Source organism: Electrona antarctica (genome assembly GCF_951216825.1).
Source record: "Electrona antarctica genome assembly, chromosome: 8".
NCBI lineage: Eukaryota > Metazoa > Chordata > Actinopteri > Myctophiformes > Myctophidae > Electrona > Electrona antarctica.
The window spans coordinates 51,189,997-51,202,933 of record NC_136789.1 but is presented as its reverse complement, the minus strand read 5'-3'; the positions used below and the strand labels follow the sequence as shown (position 1 = coordinate 51,202,933).

At 43.4% G+C, this 12,937-nt stretch overlaps 1 protein-coding gene across 3 annotated transcripts in view; it reads left to right on the top strand.

Moving 5' to 3' along the window:
- slc37a2 (solute carrier family 37 member 2) overlaps positions 1 to 12,937 on the top strand; it is a 51,283-nt gene that overhangs the window by 24,858 nt on the left and 13,488 nt on the right. For 2 of the 3 annotated variants that reach the window (XM_079507189.1, XM_079507187.1), the window contains exons 7-15: positions 3,264 to 3,430; positions 4,369 to 4,406; positions 5,271 to 5,339; positions 6,540 to 6,638; positions 8,137 to 8,227; positions 8,382 to 8,444; positions 10,080 to 10,165; positions 11,603 to 11,651; positions 12,408 to 12,481. In XM_079507189.1, coding sequence (XP_079363315.1) covers positions 3,264 to 3,430; positions 4,369 to 4,406; positions 5,271 to 5,339; positions 6,540 to 6,638; positions 8,137 to 8,227; positions 8,382 to 8,444; positions 10,080 to 10,165; positions 11,603 to 11,651; positions 12,408 to 12,481 — 736 coding nt within the window. The remainder of the gene's footprint in view (positions 1 to 3,263; positions 3,431 to 4,368; positions 4,407 to 5,270; positions 5,340 to 6,539; positions 6,639 to 8,136; positions 8,228 to 8,381; positions 8,445 to 10,079; positions 10,166 to 11,602; positions 11,652 to 12,407; positions 12,482 to 12,937) is intronic. The other variant, XM_079507188.1, reaches the window with a different exon arrangement.

Below are 12,937 nucleotides of genomic sequence, written 5' to 3'. Positions count from 1 at the left end.
ACCTACAAGCTCATAGCGCGCCACTCGGTGGCGCGCTATGAGCTTGTAGATCTGCTATTTTTCAATAGCTAAATTATAACAATGCTTAAAACACCAAAAGGTGTTCCCGCCCAAAATGGTTTAAGGTTATTGTAGCAGTCAATTTATATTGGGGGTCGGGAGGGGGCGGGGCGGGGGTCCCGAGACATTGCCAAAGCATTTCCGGGGGTCCCCGGCCAAAAACGTTGAGAACCCCTGCCCTAGGGGACACGGGGAGAACATGCAAACTCCACACAGAAAGGCCCTTTCTCCAACCCTGCCTCGGGTATGGGCACTAAAATAAAAAAGACTCAATGCTAACAACATTCAACAACATTCAACAGTCAGCAAGTGGATTTGTATGTGTAACCCTTTCCTCAGCGTGTAAGGGCCATATTGTCCTAATTAACAGAATCCTGAGTTCTCAGCTGTTGGTGTTGAACTGGCTGACTTACCTAATTTACCAGTAATAATGCAGGCTTGTGTTGGTAACATTAACAGAGTACTTAAATGGTGCAGTGCCTCCACCGGAGATTACTAACTCATAAACTATATGAGCTTTTCTTGTATTCCCCAGAAAATATAGTAGCAGTACCAGAAAGGACAATTTCCGTATAGTAAATCAATAACACGCTCAGGGCAACCATATAAACAGAATAACAACAGGAATTGATTCTGTTTGTTGTGTGTGAGTGGGTGCGTGTGTGTAAAGATGGAGATAGATGAGCCGTGAGCGTGCAGGTGTGGATGTGTAAAACATGCAAAAAGCAATTACTTTGACAGGCTAACCATATGGTTTCAAAACAGTTGAATATAAAGTTTGACCACCTTGAATGAATCAAAAAACCTTATAAACCCAAGAACATTATTGAACCTTGAAATAATAAACACTTTACCCTTTTTAACATAAAATTGTATCCTGTAAATATTACAGTGTGTATATATGTGTGTGGGTAAGTAAGTAAGTAAGTACATTTTATTTATAAAGCACCTTTCGAAGCAAAGCTACAAGGTGCTGAACAATTACACAGTAAAAACAAATAGAAACACAGTTGTGACAATGTAAATGAGCAAAACAAAAACAAACAAGGCAGAACAAAGACATAGGGCTATAAAATGAATCAGGTCAAAGGTACATGGGAGAAATATTTACAGAATAAATGAGTCTTTAGGAGTCTCTTAAAACAGTCAACTGATTCAGCATTTTTCAATGCCAGGGGCAAGGCATTCCATAGGGTAGGAGCTACCACAGCAAAAGCCCGGTCACCCTTCGTTTTCAACTTGGACGCGGGTGTTTCGGGTGTGTCAGTCAATATGCAGTATTAAACAAAATGTCCTGTAACAAACCTTAAAATTAAACAAAATAAACAAAACAGTCACAGTTCACTCAGAAATGTTCAAGAGAACTAATACCAAGCGCTTGGATTTTCTAGACGTTGGGGCCCATACGTTGGTGCACAAAAAAAACAACAACCAAACTCCTTAGACAAAACGAACCAGATCATCTCTGATGTCCTCCTCCTGTTACTCACGCTTCCTTACGAGTCACGGCCAAGTTCACGAGGGCTCCACGGCTTGGGAGTGAATGAACAAACCACGTGTATGTGTTTATTCCACGAAACAGAAGTCACGTCTCCGCGCAGGCCGCGTTGAATAGCGACCGTCCGTCTCCGGTCGCCGAATTCTCTCCTCCTCCGGTCCTCTCGGGTTAAACTATGGGCTGCGATGTACTGTGCACTGCTGTCTTCACAGCAGGTCGAGCAAACGTGTCACATAAACGTCCCCGAAAACAACAATTACAGACGGTACTGTTCAGTCAGTGTTCACAACTCACTGTGACTGCAAAACAAACTCTGGGGAAACCCGTCCGTTCTTCCGAGACAAACTGGGACTGTCCAACAGTTTTCTGCGCGGTACTAGACTTACTAATCTAAACAGAGAATACTACTTGCAACACTGTAAAAGTATCTCGGTTTACAATACTCTGGTTTTAATACAGAAAGTGTCCTTTTTTTCTTTTACAAGCAAACACTCATGCCATGGATACGGTACACCAAAACCCTCTGTCCCTCTTCTCTCTTGCACGTTTTCGTATTTCCTCTTTCTTTCCCCAAAAAAGGTTATACCATTGGCTTACAATATGCCAACCCCCTCGCACTGATTGGCACAAATAGGTACCAGTAGGCAGGACCATGAGAGTAACAAAATAAAAGCTCAAGCTAAACAATACTGCATTAGTGACAGCAATAAATAATAAACATGTACTGTATGTTACATATTCATTTCCTAAATTCTGTAGGGCTCTACATATGTATATTATATATAGACAATCTTTTGTCCATAACGTGTTCGGGGGAGTGAAGCCGGGGCGTGGAGTGTCACATAAGGACTAAATTTGGGAGAAACGGAATTGGACATAATACACATAATATAATACAAGCTCATACAAGCTCATACAAGCTCATAGCGCGCCACTCGGTGGCGCGCTATGAGCTTGTAGATCTGCTATTTTTCAATAGCTAAATTATAACAATGCTTAAAACACCAAAAGGTGTTCCCGCCCAAAATGGTTTAAGGTTATTGTAGCAGTCAATTTATATTGGGGGTCGGGAGGGGGCGGGGCGGGGGTCCCGAGACATTGCCAAAGCATTTCCGGGGGTCCCCGGCCAAAAACGTTGAGAACCCCTGCCCTAGGGGACACGGGGAGAACATGCAAACTCCACACAGAAAGGCCCTTTCTCCAACCCTGCCTCGGGTATGGGCACTAAAATAAAAAAGACTCAATGCTAACAACATTCAACAACATTCAACAGTCAGCAAGTGGATTTGTATGTGTAACCCTTTCCTCAGCGTGTAAGGGCCATATTGTCCTAATTAACAGAATCCTGAGTTCTCAGCTGTTGGTGTTGAACTGGCTGACTTACCTAATTTACCAGTAATAATGCAGGCTTGTGTTGGTAACATTAACAGAGTACTTAAATGGTGCAGTGCCTCCACCGGAGATTACTAACTCATAAACTATATGAGCTTTTCTTGTATTCCCCAGAAAATATAGTAGCAGTACCAGAAAGGACAATTTCCGTATAGTAAATCAATAACACGCTCAGGGCAACCATATAAACAGAATAACAACAGGAATTGATTCTGTTTGTTGTGTGTGAGTGGGTGCGTGTGTGTAAAGATGGAGATAGATGAGAAACGGAATTGGACATAATTATTTTTCTGTGTGTTGTCGTCATCACTAGGCGTGGCTTCATCATGGGCATCTGGAACTCTCACACCTCGGTGGGGAACATCCTGGGCTCTCTCATAGCGGGGGTGTACGTGTCCTCGTCCTGGGGGATGTCCTTCATCGTGCCCGGACTCATCATCGCCTCCACCGGGGTCCTCTGCTTCTTCCTCCTGGTGGAAAGTCAGTCCATCTTTAAACCCGTTTCTTTAGGCCTGACCTACAAGCTCGTAGCGCGCCACTCGGTGGCGCGCTACGAGCTTGTAGGTCTGCTATTTTTGAAAAATCGAAGAACGACTGACATAGAAACATAGCTTTTTCAGAAAACTGTCAGGATGTAGAAGACATTTTTAGAATCTGATCTCAGGTCTGATCTCAGGTCATTGGAGTGGTGCAACCACTGATTTGCACCACTCAGTTCACACGGGTGTGATTTTTTTACAATAGAAATGCTGGCACCTGTTCTGCGTTTCTATCGTAGTGTACTGGCATTTGCCAAAAAACTATACATATATGAATTATATTAACTGTTGTCATGAGTACATCCACAGCACGTGAATATTACGCAGCAAATTCTTCTACTATGGCACTAAACATTTTCAGACGTTTGAGAACTACGTATTTGGAAGGCATTCGTATAGAAAGAAAGGGCCCTCAGGTCTTATTGGGTTCATCCGTTTCGACCTGAGAACGACTCTAAAACTGTCGTCTAAATCCTGACAGTTTTCTGAAAAAACCTCATGTTTCTATGGCAGTGGTTCTCAAAACATTTTCATGTCGAGGACCCCCAAAACATATATGTACTTGGCCGCCGACCCCCATCTGAAAATATGTTGTTCCAGGCAGGGGGACCCCCCCCCCCCCCCCCCCAGAAGCAAAGATATGAGTTAAAAACATTCGCTCTGAAAGAATATATATTCAAAGATTTGAACCACATTTTCAAAACATGGCAGATCTACAAGCTCACAGCGCGGCCGAGCGGTGAGCTTGTAGATCTGCTATTTTTCAACAGCTAAAGTACTATAACAGAATGCTTAAAACACCAAAAGGGGGTTCCCGTTCAGGGCTAAAGAAAACCTTCAAATTGCTGACTTGAGTGCATCTCTTTCCTTCCTCTACAGAGCCCGAGGATGTCAACTGCAGCTCTCCACAGCACCATGTAAGTCAAAGTGCCAGATATGCGCTCACATTCTTGAAATAGATATGACAAATGAATTATGCCACAATGCAATAATTAAGCAATAAGCCACGAGAGGTCTCAGGTTACCGGGTATTTTACAATTTACCATTGTAAAATACCCGGTAAGCTGGGGCCTCGAGCGGCTTATTGCTTTTCTAAAACGGTTACAAACATATAGCAATATTAACCTCATAAAACTATTGAATTCACAAAAGTAGCTACGCTTTGCGCCACCAGAGTGAGCCACACACTTCCTTGTTTTGCTCGGCAAGTAGGCTGTGTGACGGGAGAATAGCGCTTGATGTCTTTACGGGGCTGCCTGGAGCCACACATTCACAGTCATATGAGTGCGGGCGGTGCTTACACGCCCGCACGGCCAGCGTGTGTAAGGCAATCAAGTGCTCCCCGGGTCTACAAGGCTGCAGGATGATACAAAGTGATTGAAGGTGTGGATTATCGGTGGAATTTACACCGGTCACGTGACTGTAACCAGCCAATCGGAATCAAGTATTGGGACTAACCGTTTTAGAATGCCATTTTTGCCCTTGACCATGCCTGTGACCATGAGCGCTTGACTTTTTAAGACCCAAAAGCTAATCATGAACAGAGCCTTCATCAGTATCATCGGTAACACCTGTGAAGGAATGCATAGGGAAGTACTTTTCCAAAATGGCCGCTGTGCATTATAGACCATGTTGTCCGAGCTGCTCCCGTGTGTTTCTCTTCTACGACTGCTGCCGTGGTGCTGCTCCTCGTCTTGGCTGGAGGCGCAGTGGCGGCGGCGGCGGCGGCCGTGGCGAGACCTTTTCGTGGTAATGAACGACCGCTGTGTGTGTGTTTCAGGACTCTGCGGCTCAGGAGAACGCAGAGAGGGAACCTCTGCTCCGACACTCCACCGTTGCCAACGAGGAGGTCAGGCTGCCACTCGGCCTATAACTCCCATGCAGAAACCCACCTCACCCCCCCCCCCCCCCCCCCCCCCCCGCTCACTTTTGACTCACGCTCGTTTTGATATATAGGCTGCAATGGCCTTAGGGGCCGACGACAGACAGAGCACGGCATCTTGCAATGGGTCTGGTCTATAAGATTCGATACACCACCAAGATACCCATGTACCTGTCTAAATAAATACTTACCTTAATGTCAATGAAATCTACACTAGAGGGAGTTCAACAAACCACGTTCAACCCAGATTCGGCTCAAACAAGGGGTTACACTTCTATGCCACTAACATGTGGAACGCCCTACCAACGGCCGTTAAGAAATGTGAATCCCTTGACTCCTTCAAAACCGCTCTCAAAAAGCACTTAAAGGGATAGTTCAGATTTTTTTAACTTAAGTTGTATGAAATACTTGCCATTAATATAGTGGTAGCAACTGTATTAATTGATTGCCCGAGTCCCATGGTGGGAGTTCTGCTCTGGTTTTGGTCAATATTAAGTAGTTCCGGTCATTTTGTGGGGGGCACTGGGGCCACGCAGTAAAAGTAAATTAATCCACAAAACGAACGTAATTTGTATTGTTGACCTATTTCTAAAATATTAGCGCGACTTTCGTTCAACTTAGACCCCTCTATCACATGGAACTCTTTTTTGGGCGTAGTGATGTGGACACAAAAAACATAGTTCTGTGTGATAGATACAAATGACGTAGTTTTGACATTTACTTTTACTGCGTGGCCCCAGTGCCCCCCACAAAATGGGGAACTACTCGATATTTCACCAAAACCAGAGCAGAACTCCCACCACAGGACTCGGGCAATCAATTAATACAGTTGCAACCACTATATTAATGGCAAGTATTTCATACAACTTAAGTTAAAAAAATCTGAACTATCCCTTTAAGAGCGGCTGCAACCCCCCCCCCCCCCCCCCCCCATATTATTCTCTACTGTACATACTTATCCTTCATTTCTAACTGTGTATATGACTATTTCCTTCTCTTTTTTTTGCATATAAGTGTATATCTGATGTAAACAACACAAGTGCTTTTTTTTCAGGGTTTTATTATCCTCTTAAAGACTTAAGATTTCGTGTTGACCTGTGCTTTCGTTTGAACCGCACCCATTCCACAAACTGTTAATAACATTTTCAAATCAATCAATCAATCAAGCAGATCTTCAGCAGCACGTCGCCCGTCTCCAACGAGTCGGTGGAGGTCGTCGAGGACCACAGCGAGGCCATCAGCTTCTGCGGAGCGCTCAGCATACCCGTGAGTGACCGCCGAGTGACCACCCCTTTTGGTGTTTTAAACATTATGTTAGAATTTAGCTATTGAAAAATAGCAGACCTACAAGCTCGCAGGTCAGAGCTTGTAGGTCTGCTATTTTTGAAAAAATTGTGAAAATGTGCCGCAGATTTGGATTTGGATTTTTCAGAACAAACGTTTTTAACTCAAATCTTTGCTTCTGTGTCTCGTCCGTGTTTAATGGCCGCCCCCCAATGCATTTACATTCCAATGGAAGTCACATGGTTTGACAAAACATTTTTGTTTGATGGCTGTGTTGTGCCCCCCTCCCCCGCGTCAAACAAAAATGTTTTGTCAAACCATGTGACCTCCTTTGGAAATGCATTGGGGGCGGCCATTAAACACGGACAAGACGCGAGACAAATGTTGTATGCATGTTGCAAAGGTGTGAGTCAGGCCTAGGCCAGCGGGCGCCCCGAAACAAAACAAAAAAAATATATTTTGATGTGATATGTAGCTACTTTCCTCTCAAGGAACAATAATGAAAACAAAACAAAAACAAATATTTTGATGTGATATGTAGCTACTTTCCTCTCAAGGAACAATAATGAAAACAAAACAAAAAAATATATTTTGATGTGATATGTAGCTACTTTCCTCTCAAGGAACAATAATGAAAACAAAACAAAAAAATATATTTTGATGTGATATGTAGCTACTTTCCTCTCAAGGAACAATAATGAAAACAAAACAAAAAAATATATTTTGATGTGATATGTAGCTACTTTCCTCTCAAGGAACAATAATGAAAACAAAACAAAAAAATATATTTTGATGTGATATGTAGCTACTTTCCTCTCAAGGAACAATAATTGCGAACGCAGTGAGCATTTACTATGAGACCCAGCAGATCATGTCTGTCTGTGTGTCTGTCACGCTGTAACACCACCCGCCCGCCACCAGAGGGCGCAGCTGTATCACACACAAAAACACATGCACACACACACACACACACACACACACACACACACACACACACACACACACACACACAAACAACTTAACTTAAAAAAAAACTTAACTTAAAAAACAAACTTAAAAAGAAAAAGCTTTAAAAAAAACTTAACTTAAAAATAATATTTAAAAAAAAAAGAGCCACCAGAGGGCGCAGCTGTATCACACAGAAAAACACATGCACGCGCACACACACACACACACACACACACACACACACACACACACACACACACACACACACACAACTTAACTTAATAAAAAAAACTTAACTTAAAAAACAAACTTAAAAAGAAAAAACTTAAAAAAAAACGTAACTTAAAAAAACGTAACTTAAAAAGAATCTTAAAAAAAAAACAAAAAACCTTAAAGTACGTAATTTATTCTAAATGTTGTTATTGCAATTTACGAGCTGCGTTTGCTTCCCGCGTTCGCGCGTCTTACTTGTGAATAAGTACTCTACTTTGTCCCATGGTGTGGTGTAACCTTCTTTGTCCCATGCATGCAGGGTGTGGTGGAGTTCTCCCTGTGTCTGCTCTTTGCCAAGCTGGTCAGCTACACCTTCCTCTACTGGCTTCCTCTTTACATCTCCAACGTCGGTCAGTACGTCTTCCATTTGCTCCTCAAACAAACGAGATAAAGCACACTTATACGTTACATTTATTTGAACCATAATCATTTTCTGTTTTGTTCTGTCGTTCTTTTTTTTTTCCTTCCCCCCCCAAATCAATAGAATTAATTTTATGTTTTCAGCTCATTTCGACGCCAAGGAGGCCGGGGACATGTCGACGTTGTTTGACGTCGGAGGAATTGTGGGTACGTATTTTAGTCTCTATGCCAATTTTAGAAGCAGAGCATCGTACTATGGATCTGTAAAAAAGTGCTCAGTGAAAGACTAAAGCTTAACTTACTGCACGATGGTGTCGCTTAGTGACAAGAATTGATTGTTCGCTTAAGATCAGGCCTTCTCGCCAAGTGACACCATCGTACAACCAGGCAGTGGCGTGCACAGATAGACACTAGGGGGTGCTAGAGCCCTTTGTGAGTTGTACACTGTACAGTATGTGGACCATGGTGACATTGATCAATTCTTGATCAAAAGCTTCTAATATATTATTTAGGCCCAAAAATCTATAAATCTCACACTATTAAGGCAACCGGCCGGTTCCACACGCTGCACAAGGTGCCCTTTTTTTCACTTGAGCACCTGCCCCTCTAAATGTCTGTGCACGCCACTGCAACCAGGGGTAAGATGTCGGTAGGGCTATCCTGGTCGTTTTGAAGATACACGCAAGCCCGGTTCGCAGTTGACTTTTCACACCTCGCTAACAAAACGTGTGTGAATTCTGTGAAATAGCTTCAGCTTGGAGATAACAGGAATATGAGCGAGCTGGGATGCATATCATCAATGGTGACGGTCCATTGTGTTGACTTAATTGCCAAGTGGTTTACCGTAGGTGTCGGCTCTAAAGAGTTGGATTCATGGACTAATTAAAATTGCAGACAGAGGTGACGTTTGCGAGGTAAAAATGCACAACACTAAAGTTTCCGCCATTATGCAAGCAAATAGAATACAATTTGATATGCAGTAGATTGTGGGTTAATAAATAGGCCTATATACACATTAAGGAGGTTATTTCAATGGCATGTGTGCCCCACTAGTTGTATGGAAAATGGTGCGTTTATATAGCGCCTTTATCCAAGGCGCTTTACATAGATTGTGCATCAGTTCGCCCATTCACACACACACATTCATACACCGATGGCGGCCGAAACCATGCAAGGCACCAACCAGCACATCAGGAGCAATTTGGGGTTCGGAGTGTTGCTCGAGGACACTTCGACACTGACTCTGGGGGAGCACGGGTTCGAACTGGCAACCTTGCGGTTACCATCCAGCCACTCTACCACCCTGAGCCGCCGCCTCCGCCCCTAAAATTAAATCCACAGCACATACAGTTGGGTGCCACCGATATTGTCCCTTATCATTTGACCCATTTAGGCCTGACCTCAAAATTTAAAAAAAATCCTTCTAAATTCTCATAAATATTTTCACGATTTTTCAAAAATAGCAGACCTACAAGCTCGTAGCGCGCCACTCGGTGGCGCGCTATGAGCTTGTAGATCTGCTATTTTTCAATAGCTAAATTATAACATAATGTTTAAAACACCAAAAGGGGTTCCCGCCCAAAATGGGTTAACTGTCCTTTTTGCGCAGATCACGCAAACCTCAGCAAAAAGAAAAGGACAATATCGATGGCCTCCAACTGTAACAGTAGGCTACAACAGATTATCAGTTTTTAATGGGTGGTCACTGGTTACATAATTATGTGTTACTATAATCACCCCCATGGGATTTCGCGGTCATAATAACTGCAGCACACTTTGAAAGTGGCCAAAAGCGCATCTCATCATCACACATGGTGTGTATTTGTATGTGTTTCTTTCCAGGAGGCATCGTGGCTGGTCTGGTGTCCGACCACACCGGAGGCAGAGCAACCACATGTGCTGTGATGCTCACACTGGCTGCTCCAATGGTGACTATATATGTTATCAATATGCTAACACTGGCTGCTCCAATGGTGACTATACATGTTAGCATTATGCTAACACTGGCTGCTCCAATGGTGACTATACATGTTAGCATTATGCTAACACTGGCTGCTCCAATGGTGACTATACATGTTAGCATTATGCTAACACTGGCTGCTCCAATGGTGACTATACATGTTAGCATTATGCTAACACTGGCTGCTCCAATGGTGACTATACATGCTATCAATATGCTAACACTGACTGCTCCAATGGTGACTATACATGTTAGCATTATGCTAACACTGGCTGCTCCAATGGTGACTATACATGTTAGCATTATGCTAACACTGGCTGCTCCAATGGTGACTATACATGTTAGCATTATGCTAACACTGGCTGCTCCAATGGTGACTATACATGTTAGCATTATGCTAACACTGGCTGCTCCAATGGTGACTATACATGTTAGCATTATGCTCACACTGGCTGCTCCCATGGTGACTATACATGCTATCAATATGCTAACACTGGCTGCTCCAATGGTGACTATACATGTTAGCATTATGCTAACACTGGCTGCTCCAATGGTGACTATACATGTTAGCATTATGCTAACACTGGCTGCTCCAATGGTGACTATATATGTTATCAATATGCTAACACTGACTGCTCCAATGGTGACTATACATGTTAGCATTATGCTAACACTGGCTGCTCCAATGGTGACTATACATGTTAGCATTATGCTAACACTGGCTGCTCCAATGGTAGCCTGGAACTCACCTATGCTTTTTATAGGCATAGGCAGCTCCCGGCAGGATCCGCTGGGAGCTGCGCCGGGACGTTGGAATACGGCCAATATGGCCATACTGGCATACTAGACATTGTGGTGTTTGGCTGTGTTCCCCCGGACTGCACGCATGCAAATCCGGAAGAGAAACTATGGGAGTGTTTGCTTTTTGTGTCGTCCCAACGCTCGGCTAGCGCCTCGCTCGGCGGAGCCTCACGTGGCTCAAGGCCACCAGACACGGCGCGCCTCCGTCATTGTGTCAGTGACACAAAAAGCAAACGCTCCCATAGTTTCTCTTCCGGATTTCCCAGGTGCTGATTACGAACATTTTCTTGATTATCGGGTGATAACAGTTGAATGGGGTTCTATTTTCGTGGCGCAAGCCATCCAGCACTCTTTATCTACTGGAGATGCGGTGTATAGTACGACATGGATTTCTAAACGACATTTGTCCAACGCAAAATGGTGCGTTCCAAGTTCAGGAGACTTTGGAAAAAAAACTGTTCTCCTGAATGCTGCCTTCCGGCATGGCATGGAAAGGAGAGGAGGGGCATTTGCATTTCTTCCACCGTAATAAATGCTTGTTGTTGTTGTTGTTGTTGGTCTTGATGTATGTTGACAGTGTGTTTGTGTTTTGCCTTAATTGCAGCTCTTCCTCTACAACTCCATTGGCCAGAGCAGCATTGGCGCTACCATCGGTAAGACCTCCGTTTTTAGTGTGTGGTTATGGTGGCTTCAAAATGTTCAAAATGTGTACAACATTTATTGAAAATAGTTCAAAGTTCAAAATGTGTAAACTTTTTATTGAAAATAGTTCAAAGTTCAAAATGTGTACAAATTTGTATTGAAAATAGCAGATCTACAAGCTCACAATGTGTCGCGTTGCAACGCATTGTGAGCTATTTTCAATAAATCGGCTATTTTCAAATGTGTGCAGGATTGAAGTGGTTAATGTATGTTTTCTAATCAAAATTAAAATCGCCAAAGTAACTAGTAACTAAAGTTTCCAAGTGATTGTAGTGGAGTAAAAGTGAAAGTACTGGAAATTTGAAATACTCAAATAAAGTACAAATAACTCAAAATTGTACTTAAGTACAGTACTTAAGTAAAAGTACTTAGTTACTTTCCACCACTGCATGTCACTCGCCACAGAGAGGAACCATACATGCTGTAAGCTGTCAGGCAGAAACGTCACACTGTCCGATTCCATGTTCTAAACGGTTGGTGTTTTTTTTTGTTGTAAATTAGTGCCCCCTACTGTTACTATTATATATCACTGTGTCGCACACAAGGGGATCAGAAGTAGCAGATCTACAAGCTCGACACACGGCGTGTTGTGATCAGGGTTAAATCTAAACGAGGTAGATGAATCGTCTAAATAACGGTAGATGTAACTTTCTGGGTGTGTTTGTGTGTGTGTGCGCGTGTGTGTGTGTGCGCGCGTGCGTGTGTAGCCATGCTGATGGTGTGTGGAGCTCTGGTGAACGGACCATACGCCCTCATTACCACCGCCGTGTCAGCTGACCTGGTGAGTCCTGAAAGGTCACATTCCACTCGGGTCACGTGACTCACACCGTGTGACATGTGATACCATGACTGTACTATTAACACTAATACTGTACTATACTATACACAGAGTTAGTGTCGAAAGTGTCCTTGAGCAAGACTCTGAACCCCTAATTGCTCCCGATGTGCAGGTTGGTGCCGTGCACGGTTTCCTCCGCCATCGGTGTGTGGATGGGTGAACGTGTCGTCGAATCAAATGGAATCAACCTTCATTTATATGTATATTAACCCATTTTGGGGCGGGAACCCCTTTTGGTGTTAGCATTATGTTACGCTTTAGCTATTGAAAAATAGCAGATCTACAAGCTCATAGCGCGCCACCGAGTGGCGCGCTACGAGCTTGTAGGTCTGCTATTTTTGAAAAATCGAAGAACGACTGACATTAGAAACGTAGCTTTTTCAGAAAACTGTCAGGATG